General features: G+C 43.4%; 1 protein-coding gene across 1 annotated transcript in view; it reads right to left on the bottom strand.

The window, feature by feature from the left end:
• Positions 1 to 19,952, bottom strand: part of LOC147888279 (diacylglycerol kinase 5-like) — a 102,439-nt gene that overhangs the window by 37,246 nt on the left and 45,241 nt on the right. The window contains exons 7-8 of the mRNA XM_087393195.1: positions 5,613 to 5,695; positions 80 to 147 (exon numbers count right to left, since the gene is read on the bottom strand). Of these exons, the coding sequence (XP_087249321.1) occupies positions 80 to 147; positions 5,613 to 5,695 (151 nt within the window). The remainder of the gene's footprint in view (positions 1 to 79; positions 148 to 5,612; positions 5,696 to 19,952) is intronic.

Here is a 19,952-nt window from a genome sequence, read left to right as displayed (position 1 = left end):
TGACAGATTTATTTGGACCATAACAACTGCTTTTATATATGATTTACTGAAAACAGCATACTAACGGAGCAAAGCCTACCTTGATGAATGGTGAAAACAACTCACACAAAACCAGCCCTGTACGCAACCTAGCATTGCATAAGTTCCCTGTATAAATGGACAAAAGCCATATCAGTATAATAAGTAGATGGCAGGTGCTCTAAAGCACATTACTCAACACACTCATGCCTTTGATTATCCTTAGGGCTAACAGTTCTCCTAGACCAATTTGAGTACCAGTGCTTAGGTTATGGTTGATTATAAAGTTAGAGTTATGTTATTGTGTTCTTTACCCATTTATTGTCGGAGAGCTGTCATTGATGTCTGGGTTGATGAGCCATTTGTGGGTTGTCACCTTGGAAGGCTCAAGGTCCATAATTTTTTCGACTTCTATGCAAGAATCCTATGTCAACCATTATTTCAAATTGACATTCATATTTTCTTTCAAGTACCATTGGCTGGCGCAGTTATGCTACCTTTGGAAAGGGAACATATAAAACCCTCCACATGGCTGGTGAAATAAGTCCAAGTAGACTCCCACATAAAGCTATGGAAGTGACCAAGCATAGCAGTGGTACAACACATGGGTTGAATGGATGGAACTTTGGGAGATAGATAAATTGAATCTTCCCCACATCGAGTTGAGACCTTGTATGCAAAAACTGTTGGAAAAGCTATGGCATGAGCCGTACAAGAGTGGAAGCAACCCCAAATTCATGCATGGGGTACAAGACCACCTCAAATCACAACACCCTATACGGAAGATGAGGACCATCTCACATGACATAGAAGTCGAAGAAGGTGGATGGCAGACATTCCAAAGGAGAAGAAAGGTTGTAGATTACGGTGAGCCAGTGAAATAGAGGATAATGCTCAAACACTCCTCCAAAACCGTGTCTAGCAGCACATTAGAGAGGGAAACAAGCACCACACCTTAATACCTTGGGACTTCCAAGCCCAACCTCTTTAACCAGTCACCCAAACAAATATCTAAAGGAGGTCCTGGGGTATCATCAGGTCTTTGCTATAGCACGTAACCAGGCCAATGCAGCCCTAAACTTGTCAATGTGCACATCTTCTGTCCACTTTCTGATTGAGATTTTGAAGGGATTCAGAGCATCTATCATAGGGCTGTAGTTCTAATGTAGATTCAACCAAAATACTTTAATGGCTCCTAAATCCTATTGGGTCTGAAGTGGAAATAAATACTCTCTCTCTCTCTCTCTCTCTCTCTCTCTCTCTCTCTCTCTCCTTGGGAGCTGCCATGTGCCCTCCCTAAAGCAGATGTACTAGAGGGTTTCTTGTGGTCCCATAGACCTTTTGGTCTCCAATGGATGTTAATAGACTTTCTTTCTTTCTTTCTTTCTCTCATAAACCCTTCAATTTCTCTGATCGATTGCGACCTGCTTGTTGGGTGCGAGGACAAATGGAATGCGAGAGAGCAAACAACAGCTGAAGGAACAGAGAGTACTAGCAAATGGATAATGAAGAAAGTACAAGAGTAGCCAAGGGCCCAAAAGTCAATTGGTTGACTAGGACTAGTCCTAACTAGCCTACAAGGCCATACCATGGCTAAGTACTAATAAACCCCCCTCCATGGTATGGCTGAAGTATCCTGGATACATCTTAGGTATACCTGGAAACTATCTCATGGTTGTACATATTCATCCATGATGAATATACCAACCTATGATAGTATAGGGAAGCAAAATCACATAACAAATGGTACCAAAGGCCTTTGTCTGAGCAGGGTTCTCTTTAATCCGGACTGCCAACGTCAAGGCGAGATCACATTGGTCCGTTCCCCGTTGGCCCAGGGGAAGCGTGAGGTACTTCCACTCAGATAGCATGGGGAGGTCGAATGACTGTTGCCACCTCAATCTACCGCTAGAACTGTATAAAGCTTGCTAAAAAGCTTTAAACTTGGGTTGTGGTAGAGCCTTTTTGAAGAAATCTGCTAGGTTATCCTCCGTGGGAACATAGAACAACTATATATCTCCAACTAACAGTTGTTCTTGAAGGAACATGATAAAGAGAGGGAGAGAGAGGGTAGGCTAGGGAGAGAGAAAGTGATACTCAAAAGGAGACATAATGAAATGGAAATGAAATTGACAAGTAATGAACAAAAATGAGAGTACTCACATGTAGACCAAAGAGCTTGTACTAGATTGATTTGACACTAGACAAGTCAACTCTTATATAAGAGCACACACACACATATGAACACCTATGCATATGGGATAACTCCCAATATGACACGTGGCATCCATAGGACACACTAGACTAGAACTCACACTAGAACACACATTTTTGACTCACTTTGGCTTCATATTCCAATACCCCCCCATGAAGGCAAGGTGAGAGACTACTGGAATGGAACCATGAACAGAACATGACAATGATGGTCTAAGGTGAGGGACTATTGGAATGGAACCAAGAACAGAACATGACAATGACGGTCATCAAACTGTGCACCCTATGTAACTCAGAGGCTAAAGTCTGACCGTGTTCAGAGGTTGATCCAAGCATTCTCATGGCTTGAAAGCCAATACATGGCTCCCACAGTACATCCCCTCCTAGCTCCAAGGGCTAATGAGAGACATGGAGCCACACACCAAAACAAAATAGGAAAATACATCTTTTTAGGAGGACTATCCAAGGCAGAGAACCTTTGACTCAACACACACGATATATTTGCATTCATTTTGGCAGACAACCTAGGACAGAGTACCCTTGACTCAAACAAGAAAGTAGTAAAGATATATTTCATTCATTTTATGCATAGCAAGGGCAGAGAACCCATGTGCCTGAAGTAGCTACCGCACAAGAGTGTGCACATCCTAATGCAAAGAGGTATGTCGGTGAAGAACCAGGCGAGAATGCCCTCGAATGATGTGTCGATGAAGGCCATAGGAGCAGCTACCAAGGGCGATCACGTCACGACTCTCAATGTGCCGATCGGAGAGTCACTGAATGCGTAGAGGAGGCTCAAAAAAATGAGCGAAAGTGCTCAAGGGAGTTGCCCAAATCACTGCTGGAGGTCATGGGAGTCCAAATCTGAGCAAAAAATGCCAAAAAATAGCCTAAAACTGCTCGGAATCGCCTTTTGACAAGTTGTACGGACTCCTGGCATTGTCGCGCATCCGCCTGCAAAGGTCCGTACGTCCGTACAGACAAAAAAGACAAAAAATTTTATATTTTATTTTTTTGTCGAAAAGGTGCGAGACAAGGTTGTTTATGTTTGGGACGTGCCAAAATTTCAAAAAACATAGAAATCGGACCTCAAAAGGTCAAAAAACAGCCATTAGACTGCTCCAAAACAAGTTTCTGGTGACCAACTGATGAGGAATGTCTGCCAATGCTGAGGGAGAACCACGAACTGATGCGGGAGTCAGCTGAACTCACAAACGAGGACCGTGGAGTACTTGGTGGCGAGGAACCATGGCAAGGCTAAGGGAAGGGAGGCTCTACCTTAGAGGAGAGGGGAGCTTCCATTTGCGGGCTTCTCTCATCCTCTAGATAGAGCAAGAAGAAGGGGAAGGTAGGAAGGGAGGCTTTGACACCACATGAAGGAACATGGTAGAGAGAGGGAGAGAGAGAGGGTAGGCTAGGGAGAGAGGAAGTGATACTCAAAAGGAGACATAATGAAATGGAAATGAAATGACGAGCAATGAACAAAAATGAGAGTACTCACATGTAGACCAAAGAGCTTGTAGCTTGATACTTGATTGATTTGAAACAAGACAAGTACAGCTCTTATATAAGAGCACACAGACACATATGAACACCTATGCATATGGGGTAACTCCCAATATGACACGTGGCATCCATAGGACACACTAGAACACACTAGAACACGCATTTTTGACTCACTTTGGCTTCATATTCCAACAGTTCTTTAGCATAATGATGGTGCGCATCAATGTGCTTGGTACACACATGAACGACAGGATTACGCACGGTGGCCAAAGCACTTTGGTTGTTAGTGTAGATCATGGTAGAAGATGTCTGGCTGACATCAAGATCTGCAAGTAACTTGTGAAGCCAAATACACTCTACAGTGGTTGTGAAGGCTGCCCTGAATCCAACATATTTTGTGATTTTGGCATTTGCTGGTCTGGGTTTTCGTGCACCTCAGATTCTTGTATTTTCTGTTCGAATTTCTTGTCAATGTCATTGACCTTTGCATATCCCAAATCCACTTTGCTTTCCATTTCCTTCATCCTCTTGGATATCTCCTTCATTTTATCCACTAGTTCATTTACAACATTGTTTAGCCTGATTTTTCATTTTGCAGCTGGATCATTGCTTCATACATCTGGGCTTTTGTGGTTCCGTAACATTTAGAGTACAGGATCATTATACTCTTGTAGGTACTCTTGGGGGTAAATATCCTGCTGTTTCTTTCTAGCTGTTTTTTGGGGATCCTTGCCTACTGCATACTATCTTTGTTGATTTGTCATTGACGCAGATTTGACTCTGGTGCAGTACCTTGGAGCCTATTGCAATCCTATCGGTCTACTGCTGTCTGGAGCAGTGCGCTGCCCTAAAGCACTGCCTGGGAAATTAGATTTTCTCTGATACTTTAGATCTTGGCATGGATATGTTAGATGGGCAGTCTCGCAACGCTGGCTAGTGTTACGTGCGTCATCTGCATGTCATCCTAACGTGAACCGTGATCCCTGACGTGAGCCCGTGGTTGGCGTGAGCCCTGATATGTACCCGTGATCTGATGTGAGCTCATTGCATGATACCTTGGCATGAGCCCTGCGCAGGTCCGTGACCTGTGGCTTACGTGAACTTGTGGCTTAATGAGAGAGAGAGAGAGAGAGAGAGAGAGAGCTAACTGATTAATGATAACCAAGCTTTTGTCAGTCGTGCCCCTACCAAGCATTTAAATTCTGCACCAATCGTTTGAAAAAATGCTGACTAACAATTTGTTTCACTCAAGGTGATACTTTTACTCATGCATGCTATCCAAACAATGTTAACCTACAATTCCCCGTGTTATGTCCTCTTGCAGGTCCCCCATATCCCAATTTCCTTATTTTTAGACCTACCTCAAGGTTGGAGAGCTATTGGCCAAACACCCCCTTTCCTGCTCTCTTTGCTAGGATGTGGGTTCCTGAGAAATCTTTGATGGGATGACACCTGCTAAGGTCACTTCCAAATCTCTCATCCATCAACTTGGCCCTGGATTCTAGGACTCCAAACTTGGAGGAGAAAAGTTGATCTAAGAAGGATCTGTAAATTATCCATATTCACATGATGGATGAGATGATTCATAAATGTACACTTGGAAACACGTTGCAATCAGGATGGAAAGTGGATGAAGGCTTCAACCTCCCAAGTAAAACTTCAATCTAGAACCACCATGCCTGTTCAATAATATATAATAGTCAACATTTTGTGACAGAGGTTATTATATTGACATAGAATGAGTTTGTGACGAATTGACATAGAATGACAGAGGTTACTGACCTGTTGGCGCAGTTATTTAAGCCATTTACTACCAGAAATCTAAGTTCAGTGTTTCCAACTTATCACAACATATCCAAGCAGAGTATACTTGCCTGATTTCTCAACTGGTTCTTGAACTTTTCTGGATGTTCTTGCCGCCTATTATGAAAAGCATAAGCTACTTGTGCATCCATACCTGCATCTCATGCAAACCAACAAGATATGGCACATTTCCTTGTAGCTCGAAACTGAAGAGAAAGATGCCATAAAATACAAGCACATCTTTAAAAACTGCATTCATCATCCATTGCACCATAAGCACACTGAGTTAAAGCATGTAAAGGCTCTTTACAGCCTTTCTTGAATCTCTTGGCATCTCAGGATTCAAATATTGTCAACTTTGTTTGAAACATCCATTAATATAGATAAAAAATTTGTTGAAATACTAATTAAAACTTCCAAGAGGATGGATATCTAACAATCCAAGGGGGCTTATATTCTTTCAGCGTAGGGTTCTTACAGCTGTGCAACTTCCTACGCACGACCTGTCTTAAACAATCTCCTACCCTCGACAAGCTTTTGGGTAGACCCAACAGGACCTCTCCCAAATCTTCAAAAGGTAGACTTGTCGATTCCTCGCAGTAGAACCTAGTTGATTCCTCGAAACAAAGCCTTGTTTAAACATAAGGGTTTTGCAAGTACCTCAAACTTCAATTGGTTCAGCGGCACACTATGTCATTCTTAGTCAAGCATCCATGAAAAAAACCAAGTCTTTGGACAATCCTCTACCCTTGATAAGCCTTTGGACAGACTCCAACAAGACTTCTCCCGAAACTCAAAAGGTAGACTTGATTCCTCACAGCAGAACCTACTTGATTCCTCGTAACAAGCCTTGTTTAACATAAGACTTTGCAAGTTACATCAAACTTAAATTAGTACATGTGAGAGAACAGTCATACATGAAGCAGAATTATATTGTTTCTGCAAGTGAGAACCAAAGGAAACACTATAATTCAACTTCAAACAATATGCGTGCACAAGCAGATGTACATAACATTTCAGATCCAGAAGATAAGACATTGTAGAACAGCCAAAATCGATAAATGAATCAAGCACAAAACCTGCACTTCAGCAAGCCACTACTTGCCGTTTGGTACAGCCAAATATGGTACTCCCTTGTGCACGGTAATTGCTCCTAGTCCTACATAATACCTCTGGAGCACCACGTGCCTCTTTGATAGGCTTCAGTAGCTCTAGGCTGAGTTCTTCAGGTTTCTCCCTTTGGTTGGGGATGGTTACACTACCTGGTAGGGGTAGTGGGTCATGTACTCCTCGACCACACCAGCTGAATGCTGCCAGATCTTCTCATGCAATTGCTCTAAGGGAAGCCATGCCATTGCTCTCAAGGGAATGCTGCCGGATCTTCTCATGTACTCCTCGACCACACCAGCTGAATACTGCCGGATCTTCTCATGCAATTGCTCTAAGGAAATCCATGCCAATGGCGGAGTGATAGAGACCACTAAGGAGGCAGTGGAGTGGAAAGAATAGAGGCCATCAGATAGGTGATCGAACAAATAGATGTGGGGCAGAAGACTATCATGAGGGTGTGATTTCTGGCGCATGCATGTTGGCCAAGACCCTAGGAAAGCAAGGAGCAAGAACGTGGGTTGTTTGCTGTGCTAGGACCCCTAGCAATTAATGCCTTGGGGGTAAAAATGGTGGTGTGGACCAAGAAGGGGGCAAAGTACCCTTAGTTTTCAAGTTGGGCCATTGGAATGGACCCCCTAGAGGGGGGCAAGCGGCAAATTAAAGACCAAGGGGTAAAGTAAAGAAATCGTGGGCTGCCACATGGCTAGCCCATGCAAACCAATTTCGTAAGGTTGCCCATAGAAGCTCCCGGGAAGAACCACGAAGAAATGAAGACGAGGGGCGAGGGAGATAGCACACGCGAGAGCACATCGCGGGCTGGCTGGACATTGCATGGCGAACACAATTGCTTCGGGGCTGAGGGTTGAGGCGTTTGGCTTCGCGGGTCCTATGAGCTAGCTGATGAGATCTCGGCTGTTGCAGAACACTCAGGATGGCAACCTGCTACGCGGGAGCTTGCTAGGTGTAGGCATTGCCTGTTGAAGCCTTAGTCGAAGAAATTGTAGGTGCTATGGGACCCGTACGTAGCTGTAGTATGTGACATAAGACTAGAGGTCGAGCTGTCCGTTTGGCTGCACCTACAGGCTGCGAGTGCTTTTGGAAGAGGCAGCTGGGCGTACAGGCCAGCACCCTGCTCATAGGTTGGCTGAGCAAGGCTGCTCTTGTGTGGGTGTCATCATCTATTGTACGTGCATGGCCAGCTCTCAGCTGATGCCTTTGTGACTTGTCTTGGAAGAGAGACCCCTGGTTGGTCATAAGGCTTATGTGGCCTAGATGAATCCAGGAACATTCCCAAACTCATCCTCTACTAAAAACACAACATAGTGCAATTTCAATCTCACGATAGTCACTCATAAGATTGAAAACCATAAACTCCATCATGCATAGCAAGGACTAGCTACTATGACATCCCCACTGACGTCATCAGCGCTCAACAGTGGGTGAAGACCATAGTATAAAAATATGCTCTCACACATACAAATCCGCACACCCACACATACTTGAGCATCCATTTATACAAAGTCTTCGTACTGAGTTTCTGTCGGCACTCCGGAGGTGAAGGGCAGACTCAGCCATGACGAAGGCTAGCACTAAAGGAGAAGGCCAATCAAAAAGTAGTCCAAAATCGCTTCATTCAAGCTACAACTGCTTGTGAAGTCTAAACAATGTCATTTTAGTCTCCCCCAAACAAGCATCTAAATCTAGCTGATAGGGCAACGCACCATTTAAGATAGAAAGAATTATTGCAATACCAACAGGCCGCAACTTGGACGAAAACTTCACAAGGTGAAATTTGCATGTCCACTAATACGGCAGAAGCATATACCTAGATGAATCCAAGAACATTCCCAAACTCATCCTCTACTAAAAACACAACATAGTGCAATTTCAATCTCACGATAATCACTCATAAGATTGAAAACCATCATGCATAGCAGGGACTAGCTACTATGACAAGGCTTATGTGGCATATAGCAAAGTAGCCTTGGGACCTGGGCTGGTCTCGATGAGCTACTCCGGTAACTGTGAATCTTCTTGGAGAACAAGCTGCGCACGTAGGGTATCTCAACTTATTTGTGGGCTGAATTTCAAGAGCTGGTTAGACATTTTAATGCATTTGCTGAGCAGAAGAACTCTCATGTGAAGTCCTTCTCTCACAAAAAGACTTAGAGACCTCCACGCATCCACTACTGGGCTTGTTATGGAGGTTTACAACTGTAAGCAACAAGCCACAAAGGCTTACACAATCATAGGCTCGCAAAGAGCACAAACGACCTCCACACAAAGTAGCTATCAACCTCTCAACCCTGTGTGACAAAACAAGAGCTTATATCTACGCCTGATGAAGAGATGGTACCGACTCAAGTAGAGATAGCGAGAAGTCGCGCCACAGCTCCACAACGACCTTCATAGCTACCAACAGTCAAGCACTCCGACTCTCATGGAGGAGTTCCAAACCGACAGAGCTGAGACCTCCAAATGAGCTCAAAGAGTCGAGACAAGGCCGCCTTTGAAGATCCACGCAGAAGCATGCATGAAATAGTGTCACATGGCACTGGCCTTTTTACCCCTCCATCAACCTTGGAGTCGAATCTTCTCCCCATGAGGATGAGAAACTAACTATATCCTCCATACCCCCCCTCGGCCAAAATGGGGAGAACATGTATTAACTATAACATACTGTTAAACAACAAATAACTAGAACCATCTACAAAAGATAATTGCCATGTACTTGCTCACAAAGAGCTTACAAACCCAAAACATCCACAAAGGAAATAGCTAGCAAAGCTCACAAAGAGCATTTCGTAAACTAAAACCTTTTGGTTACAAAGAACCTTGAAGAGTATCTCATCACGTTCACAAAGAACAATGTGTTTGCTCACAAAGAGCTCGATTCTGCCTCCTTAAAAAACCCAATCCTAATCCTTGACGAACTCAGATTCTACCAACATACTAGATTCTTCTTTACTATCCACTGTCATTGCTTTTTCCTTATTTTTCTCAAGCTCATCCCGTTTCTTTGTATAGCAAAACCTTTCAATATGACCTTCTTTACCACAGTACAAACACTTACGAGTATTACGTCCTTTCCTCTTATTGGAGATTGCATAAGCTCTTGAATCATAGATGAGTGTGTTTGATCTTTTCTCCTCACTGAGAAACATACCTACACAATCAAGAAAGTCCATGCTGTCATCTAGACGAAGTATCTTGACTGTATCTCCATATTGTTCGACTGGTAGACTCTTTAATAATATAGCTCTTTTATCTTCATCTTCTACTTTAGCTCCCAAGTCGTTAAGCTGGCGCAACAAAGCTTGCATGCGATTGAGGAAGACTCCAAGAGACTCTGATTCCTCCATCTATAGATCAAAAAGGTCTTGTTTTAGATTGGCCTTTGAATGCTTCATATGTGCTCCGAACAAGGATTCCAAGATCTGCCAATTTTGTGCCGCTGTCAGCTTGACATCGAGGTGGTGGAAATATTCGTAACCCAGAGCTCTGCCCATATAGCCGATGGCCTTTTCATTATTTGTATCCCACGCTGGAATTTTATCAGCATCATGTGATCTCTCCTTTGGTCTTTTCTCTGTCCCAGCAACAACGCTCCATAGACCTTTCTGCATGAACAACAGCCGGGTCGCCAACTGCCATGAAGGAAAGTTCTTGCCGTTAAATGTAACAAGTACCCCACCAGCCTTTTCGTTCTTAGGCATATCCATGATTACTAATTCAAAATTTCAAGAAAACATGCCTCTACTAATAGAACTAATGGTGAACATCGTCTAGTTGCACTACGGTTGGTCTGTGGTGTTCTCAGCTCCCTTGGCACGACAGGTAATGGACACACACATGAGCGACTGCGCAACACTCTTTTGGACATAGACTTTCACCTCAGAACCCTCACAGTGGAACCCGCTCTGATACCAATTGTTGGACTTAAAGTGATAGTACAAAGTGCATGCAAGATAGACCACAACTAAGAAGATATGAAAGACTATAAACCATCTGATAAAGAAGTTCACATAAAGTGTAAGAACAGTGATAGTCTAATTCTTCATTAGTCTCACAAAAAGACTTAGAGACCTCCACGCATCCACTATTGGGCTTGTTGTGGAGGTTTACAACTGTAAGCAACGAGCCACAAAGGATTACACAACCATAGGCTCGCAAAGAGCACAAACGACCTCTACACAAAGTAGCTATCAACCTCTCAACCCTGTGTGACAAAACAAGAGCTTATATCTACGCCTGGTGGAGAGACGGTACCGACTCAAGTAGAGAGAGCAAGAAGTTGCACCACAGCTCCACAACGACCTCTTCATAGCTGCCAACAATCAAGCGCTCCGACTCTCATGGAGGAGTTACAAACTGACAAAGCAGAGACCTTCAAATGAGCTCGAAGAGTCGAGACAAGGCTGCCTTTGAAGATCCACGTAAAAGCATGCATGAAATAGCGCCACATGGCACTAGCCTTTTTACCCCTACATCAACCTTGGAGTCGAATCTTCTCCCCATGAGGACAAAAAACTAACTATATCTTGCATGTGTGACCAAGTATTGGTTGCTAGGAACAGTCCTAGGTTGAGTACAAGCCATCTAGAATAGACATGGATGCCTGTTTGCCACGTTTGTGGGAGTCATTCTCAACAGAGAACATACATTGGTTATGGATGCATTAGCGGGCTGTATAATGCACTTCATGCCAAAGAGTGGTTGGTTGCTCACTCAGAGTTTGTGCCGTGTTGTGGGCTGTGTTTGGGGGAGCCTAGTTGGCAAAGTGATCCACAATGGATGTTTGCAGTTCAAGTTCATGTTCCCAAGGTTGCAGGCAAACTAGCTATGCTCTCATCCATTGTTTGGGTATTTCAGTGAATCAGTTGACACCTGTGGTAGTCTGGGGAGTTGTGTGATCCCGTTTGGGCTACTAGCAACAACTCCAATGTTTTATGTAGGTATTTTCACTGAGATGGATGCCTGTTTGTTGGAAATGGGGGTGAGAGCCAATGGGAGCTTGAACAGAGTGAGAGCAATGGAAAACGTATGTTGAATAGAGTCAGACAGAGTACAACATACAAGAGAGTAAAGGTTTGTCTAAGTGACAAAACCTTATCCTAACCACAAACTGTAGTTAGGGAACCTAACTGCGGTTAGGGAAAAAAAAGCTCTAATGAGGGAAATGTGTCCCTAACCCACTTATTTACATTACATTGGTCACTGCCTAGAATATGGCAATAATTATTACACCCCCCTACAGTGCCAATGTGACGATGTACAAGGAAATGATCAATCACCAAAAAAAGATAAGTTCAGGGCACTACAAAATGCCTCAAACTTCTCACGTGCAAGTGCTTTGGTGAAGATGTCTGCAACATTGTCATGCGTTGACACATAGATCATACTGATCTCCCCTGCATGCAACTGCTCTCTGACATAGTGATAATGAACCTCAATGTGCTTCATGCGAGCATTAACACAGGATTCTTTGCAATTGATATAGCACTCTGACTATCAGTGAGAATTTGAGGACCCTCCAATGAAAGATGAAGATCAGCAAATAAAAGGCGCAGCCAAACACAATCAATTGTTGCTGTGAAAGCTTCCCTGTACTCAGCTTCACATGAGAAAGTAGCCACAATAGATTGTTTCTCGCTTAGCCAAGAAATACAAGCATGACCCAAAAAGAGACAATTACCAATTGTGGACTACCTATTGTCATAATCTCCAACCCAATCGGAGTCACTGTAAGCACACATTTGCAAGTCAACCCCCCGAGAAACATCAAGCCATAAGACTTAGTGCCTTGCAAGTAACGGAAAATGTGTTTTACAGCCTGCCAATGCGAAATCTTCGGGCTATGCATATATCTGCTCACTTGTGAAACTGCAATGGAATCCCTTTTTTGGATACAACATGGCCTAAGATCACCTTGTCTTTAACCCAAAACTAGCACTTAGAGGATGGGAGCTCCTATAAGCATGTTTGGTATGCAGAATCGGTCTGGTATAGAAAACCGTACTATGGGTAATGGCAATGTTGGTCAGGCTTTTATTGTCCATAGTGATGTATGTGGGAATAGCATTGGTGCAATTCTCATGCGGAATGGAAGGGTTGTTGCCAAACGAGCGTAAAATGTTGCAGGATGTTGAAAGAAATTTGCAAGTATATGAGAAAGAGTTGTTGGCTGTGGCTCATGCTCTTTCAGCATGGGAGCATTACTTGCCGGGGGCTGATTTCACTGTGCAAACACATCACCAGACCTTGAGATATTTTCCTCACTCATACTAGATTGTCCAAGAAGCATATGCACTGAGTCCTAAGTTGGATGCAATGAAGGACTAGTATGCAAAGGATGGGGATTCCTCCGAGCGGCAAAGTTGGTCTCAATTACTGCTGCAATTCAGTTTTGCTGATCTTTGGAAGGAATCACATCCTTTGCTGCCAGGCTTTACTTTCCATCGTAATGCACAGTCTTTGTATCAGGCTCGATTGGATCATTGGTACACAATCAACCCGCAGCATTGTGACATTATCACTACTAATTTGTGGGTAGATTATGCCTTTACGCATTCTAACCATGCTCCTCTTTGGTTGCGGATCTCTTTTCATGAAATACCACATGATACGCTATCACATATAAGACTCCTTATTGTGAATAACAGCTATCTGGAGCATGATCAATATAAGGAAATGGTTTATGATGCCTGTCAACCTCTCTCACATCAGAGCAATATTGATATGGATTATGCCTGGGATGCCTTTGTTACTCAAATGCAAGCAATTATTCGGGATTATGGTAAAGAATACAGACATACTATTGCTCAGGCAAGTCAACTTTGCTGCATATGATTAACTATACATGGGAAAAGCAGTACATGCGGGATTCATGGAAAAAAGGGCTTGTAAAACTTCTTCTTAAGAAGCAAATATGTGAATCCTTGGCTGATTGGAGGCCCATTACCCTTATGCCTGTCATTTATAAGATCATCACTAAAATGGTTGTGGATTGCATTAAAGGGTATTTACATGATGGCCTTCATCCTATGCAATATGGTTTTGTTCCTCGCAGGTACATTACTGATAATATTGCAAACGCAGCCTACCTTGGAATAGAATATGCCAAATAGGATGTTTTGCTACTGCAAGTTGACATTGCCAAGGCATTTGACACGGTCCAATGGGATTTATTTCGCAGACTATGCATGCGTTGGGATTTGGGCAGAAATTGCAGCATACTATTTATTGGCTTTACAGTGATAGCAAAGCTGCTTGCATAATGTTTGGAGATATTTATGAAGCATGGACCCTTCGTTGTTCGGTCCATCAAGGCTGTCCGCTTAGTGCACTCCTATATGTCATAGCCACACATCCCATGCTTCGATACATGGATCATCTCATAGCATTTGATGTGCTTCATGGTTTGGAAATTCAAGGGAGTAGTACTTTGATTGCTCAAGCTTATACAAATGATTTCTTTTTTACCCCTCAGAATATAGAGCAGGATCTATCTTGCTTGATGTAGGCTTTATCTTTATATGGGTTGGCAGCTGGTCTTCATGTGAATTTCCAAAAATCTTATTGTCATTGCATTCAAAAGAGTGGCATACTCTTTTATGGCCAGGGGAAATTGTTCCACCTAATTAGATGGTTCGTCATTTGGGCTATCCTTTGGATTGGTGGATTACTCGTCGCCAACAAACTGACTGGATCTTAGCAAAACTGAAAAAAACGCTTGAATATTGGAAGCTGGCAACATGGTCTCTACATGTCAAGTTACGAATTGTAAAATCGATTCTGGTGGCTTATATTCAGTTTTACTTGCCTCTAATAATGTTCAGCAAGGCAGAACTTCCTGCTTTTATGTCCACCATTCTGGAAAGTTTGGCATTCAAAACATAGCAAGAAGAGTTTGAAAATTGAGATTAGTCTCCCTACAGCGTCTCTATTCGTCAAAAATGCACAAGGGGTTGAACATCCTTAACATTCAAGTGCATATTCTGTGTGTGTGTGTGTGTGTGTGTGTGTGTGTGTGAGGTGTGAGAGAGTGGGAGCTTCACCATGGCGTATCCTTGCTGCTGTAGGCCTGCCTTGGGTCTCGTGCCCTCTTGAGATCCTCATCTTCAGTCATGCGCCTTCCCTCCAGCCCAATCTAGGGTCTTGTGCCCTCTATGGAGCCCCGTTCAACGTCTCCCATCTTCTTAGGAGTCCCGCCTATGGTCGCGTCATCTCTAGAGTCACATTTTGGGGTCTTTGCATTTTCGCCTAGGGTTTCATGCCCTTCAACAGCTCCTGCATCATCCTTTCTCGTTTCCGTACCTGCTGTACAAGCTGTTTTGGCGTACTGAAGGTCGTGCTCAGGGCTGGTCGCTAGTGTTTCTCTCTCTCGCCTCTTTTTTCTGTCCTATGTGTGACGTTTTGAGATAAAGCCCTTTTCCTCTTTCTTAGACCTTGTTGTCCCTCCTTATCCTGTACATATGCTTCTTGTTTTCTGGGCCCTTTTTCTTTTTTCTTTTCCTCTGTCAAAAGTCTTTTTGGCCTGCCATATATATGGAGGCCTAAGTAAAGCCGATGGGCATTTCAAAAGCTCATTTTTTTAGGGGATTCTCGCCGGGTGGAGCCACATCAACGCTTCAAATCCTCTCTCTCTTTCTCCCTCTCTCTTTCTCCCTCTCTCATTACTAATTTCTTCCCTTCAAATCCTCTCTCTCTCTCTCTTTCTCCGTCTCTTTGTCTCACTTTCTCCCTCTCTCCCTCTCTCTCACTCTCTCTCAGCTTTCTGCCCCCTTTCCCATGCTGCACATTCAATTCGTCTTCTTTTTCGATCTCGGGCAGGCCTTACATTTGCTCATACTAAATTAGTTTTTCAACTACTAACATGAAGAGTTTGAATGTGCATCTGTCTATGCTAAATTTTGCAAAGCTACTTCTAAGTGGTACGTTGTTTGGTTTTCTCAGTAAGTCACAAATACCAAAGATTCATGTAGTGTGATATGGAAGGAGAAAATAATATACAAGATTATGTTTTTCCAATGTAGTGTGGATATATAAGATAAAGATGAGGGAATTGGGTGAATACCGATGGAGATTCCTGTCTGACCATCCGTTTCCGGATGATCCCCACTACTCATTCCCAACTCAGTCCTTAGTATCTCGAACACTGCGGTCCAAAAATGACTGGTAAATTTAACATCCATGTCCAACACTATGGATTTGGATAATCCATGCGAACGAAATATATGTTTAATAAACAAATCCGCCACTTGCGAGGCACTGACAGACTCTCTAGTTGGAATGAAGTAAGCCCTCTTGATAAGACAATCAACTACTGTTAAACACAATCATACAACTATTCCTACTACAGATCACGGGAGCAGCACCGGAGTTAATCCACCCAGCCAACCCTGCTGAAGCTTTCAAGCAGACAAAGAATTACGAATCAAAACATACGTGAAAAATCACTCTTCTCTTCTCTCTCAAGCTTCAACAAGCCCCATCTCCCTAGATAGATCTAGATGCCACATGTCATCCATATAGGGTCTTTCTAATGCAACATTTCACCCCTCTCTTGGGATGCATTAAAATCCTTTGCCCCTAGGCACATTCCTTGCATTAGGCCCCTAGCCTTAGATCCACCTAGTCTGGTGCTATCAACCCTCACCTAGGACCTTGACATTAATTCCCTCCCGATCATTTACATGAAGCGCAAACAAATAATTACAAACATAGATCCTTTAAGGGAAATGTCGACTGATTCTTCCGAAATCATGCTACCTCGGCTGGAGCGTAACATTCCTTCCCTCTTCAGACATCAGCGTCCTCGATGATAAAATCTGGGAACACTCTCCGCAACTGGTATACGGATTTCCAGGTAGCTTCGGATAGAGGCTGACCATGCCATGCAACCAACACCATGGGTATCTTCCGATTTCGTATTTGCATTGTTCCTCGGTCCAGGATTCTTGTTGGTTTGCGTCTCGCATTATCCTCTATCTCCTGATACAAAACCACACCTTCGATTAGTGAGTCACCTACATGTAAAAATTTCTTTAAGCGCGAAACATGAAAAACCGAGTGCACCTTACACCCCTGTGGTAATTCTAATTTATGGAGCCCACCTTGCCTATTCTCTTTAGAATTAACCATGGCTCACAGTATCGAGGTGATAACTTAGCACACTCTCCTGAAGTCAACGACTTCGAGTGCGAAGGAACTCTGAGAAAAACTTTTTCTCCTTCCTTAAATACTCTTATAGACCGGTTTTCATCCGCATATACCTTGGCTCTATCCATAGCCTGGCGGATATTAGCTCTCGCAAGTGCTAGCATCTCCCGCATCTGAACCACAAAGCTCGCGGCACTAGGCACTTTCTGAGGTACTCCAACTATAGTTGCATTTGCTGGTCTATAACCATAGTTCAGCTCAAACGGACTGAACCCTGTAGAGGAATGTTTTCTATCATTGTAGGCAAACTCCAACAATGGCAACCACTTGTCCCATGTATGTTGCCTCAATGACACATACGCCCTCAGCATATCCTCTAAAGTCTGGTTGACTCTCTCCGTCTGACCATCCGTCTCCGGATGATCCCCACTACTCATTCCCAACTCACTCCTTAGTGTCTCAAATACCGCTGTCCAAAAAGGACCGGTAAATCTGACATCTCTGTCTGACACTATGGATCTAGGCAATCCATGCAGACGAAATATATGTCTAATAAACAAATCCGCCACTTGCGGGGCACTAACAGACTCTCTAGTTGGAATGAAGTGAGCCATCTTGGTTAGACGATCAACCACCACAAGGATAGAATCATACCCTCCTTGTGTCATAGGCAGCCCTACAAAAAAGTCCATGGAAATGCTCTCCCACTTACTTAGTGGTACTTCCAAGGGCTGTAAAAGTCCGGGTGGCTTCACCCGCTTGGCCTTACTTACCTGACATGAGAAACACCGTGTCACATATTCATGAATATGCTTTTTCATCTTTGGCCAAAAGAAATCTCGCTTCACGAGATCATATGTCGCTTCACGAGATCATATGTCTTCTCGACCCCTGGATGTCCCGCACACGGGCTATCATGGCACTGTCGAATGACTCTCTGCCTGAGATCATTCTGACTAGGTACTACAACCTTGCCATTTCTTTCTAGCATACCATCCCTTATGGTATATCTTGCATATGTTTGGCCTTCTCTGGATGTCAGGTCATCCTTTTCATTTTCCCCGGGTTTTAACACATGAGCCTTAGGCCATAAGCTCTGGACAAACTCGTCCACTTTTTGAGTTTCTCTAATTTCGGTCATTAGAGCACTCTCTAATACCGTCAAACTCAGGTTCTGCATAATGCGAGACAACGCATCAGCCACCTTATTATCTTTTCCTCTTCGATACCGAATCATTAAATTAAACTCATGCATGAGCTCTGCCCACCTAGCTTGGCGGCCCCTCAAGTCAGGCTGTTTATAAAAAATGTTTCAGAGTATCATGATCCACATCCACATAAAACTCTGAACCATACAAATAATGCCTCCATGTTTTCAAAGCATGGATAACAGCATACAACTCCAATTCATGAGTTGGTCAATTCCTTTGAGAGGGAGAAAGCTTCTTGCTTTCAAAGGCTACTGGCCTTCCCTCTTGAAGGAGGACTACTCCTACCGCAATGCCACTTGCATCGGTTTCCAGGAACAACGGTTTCTGGGGATCAACTATTTTTAACACCGGTCCTGTGACCACAGCTTGTTTTATGGTGTTAAAACTTTCTTGTTGATTCTGTCCCCATATAAAAGGTACTTTATCTGAGGTCAGATCAGTCAATGGCGATACTATCTCGAAATATCCTTTGATATGCCTTCTATAAAACTGGACAAACCCCAAGAATGATTGCAGCGCGGTCAGACTCTGAGGGATTGGCCAAGTTAGTATCGCAACCACTTTCTTTGGATCCATTTCTACCCCCTCTGGAGTAATTATGAATCCTAAATATTCAAGCCTAACCATACACAGTATAGTTTTCTTTTTATTTACATAAAGATTGGCTTTCCTCAAAGTATTGAACACTACTCTTAAGTGTTCACGATGCTCAGTAATACTTTTACTGAATATCAGGATATCGTCAATAAAATGTACCACGAACTTTCCGATATACGGACGTAGTAAATCGTTCATAAGCATGACGAAGGTCGCTGGAGCATTGGCAAGTCCGAAGGGCATTACCAAAAACTCATAATGACCAAACCTGCTTCTGAAAGCGGTTTTATGCACATCCTCGGCTCTAATCCGGATCTGATGGTAGCCACACTTAAGATCTATCTTGCTGAAAATCACGGCTCCATGTAATGCATCTAGCAAATCATCAATCCAAGCCATCGGATACCTGTGCTTAACAGTGATATTATTCAATGCTCTGTAATCTATACAGAGGCAAAACGTATCATCCTTTTTCTTCTTTAATATCACTGGCGAAGCAAAAGGTGAGAAACTTGGTTGAATCTGTCCCAACTTGAGGTATTCTTCCAGTTGTCTACGCACCTCCGCCTCTTCAGTAAAACTCATTCTATAGGGAGGTCTATTTACAGGTTCTGCCCCCGGGATCAGTTCAATCTTATGCTGAACTTTCCGCTCTGGAGGTAACCCATAAGATAGTTCATCCCTAAAACATTCAGAGAACTCCTCTGTTATAAGATTAGCCAGCTTGGCCATCTCACCACTTTGCGTAACATCAGTGCTAGCCGAAGAATCATCAACCGGCTCTACCGATGCTGTGCAAAGGAATAAAAACTCTTCTTGAGCTTTTCGGATTTCCATCACGGAAACCAACGGTCCTTGAGGTACATCTTTCTCACCTCGCAAGACATAAAGCACATCATTCATCTTGAATTGATATACGGGCTTTTTCCAATCAATGGCTGGATTCTTCCTAGAATGCCACGCCATACCCAGGGCTATATCTGCATGAGCAAGCTTGGTCATTTCAAAATCAAGCTTCTCAGCATAGTCATGAATCCGAAGCTCCAACTGGGTAACCCTTTGGTCCCATACTTCAGTTGAACTTCCATCTGCCATCCTGACGGTATACGCATAGTCAGATGGACTTGTCTTTAATTTCAGCCTCTTCACGAGCTTGGAGTTAATCATATTGTGAGTTGACGCCGAGTCACACAACACAATGACATCATGATTGGCCACTTGCCCTTTCATTTTAATTAACTCCGTATCATTAAAGGCTGTATACCCCGTTGCTGCGGGCTTAGATAGGATGTTATCAGGTGCACTCGTCACTAGCTTAGCAACAGACAACAC

Source organism: Dipteris shenzhenensis, chromosome 22 (assembly GCF_047967505.1).
Source record: "Dipteris shenzhenensis isolate YYH24624 ecotype China chromosome 22, Dip_SZ_1.0, whole genome shotgun sequence".
Lineage (NCBI taxonomy): Eukaryota > Viridiplantae > Streptophyta > Polypodiopsida > Gleicheniales > Dipteridaceae > Dipteris > Dipteris shenzhenensis.
Note: the sequence above shows the minus strand (reverse complement) of the source record. Positions and strands in the feature narration are given on the sequence as shown.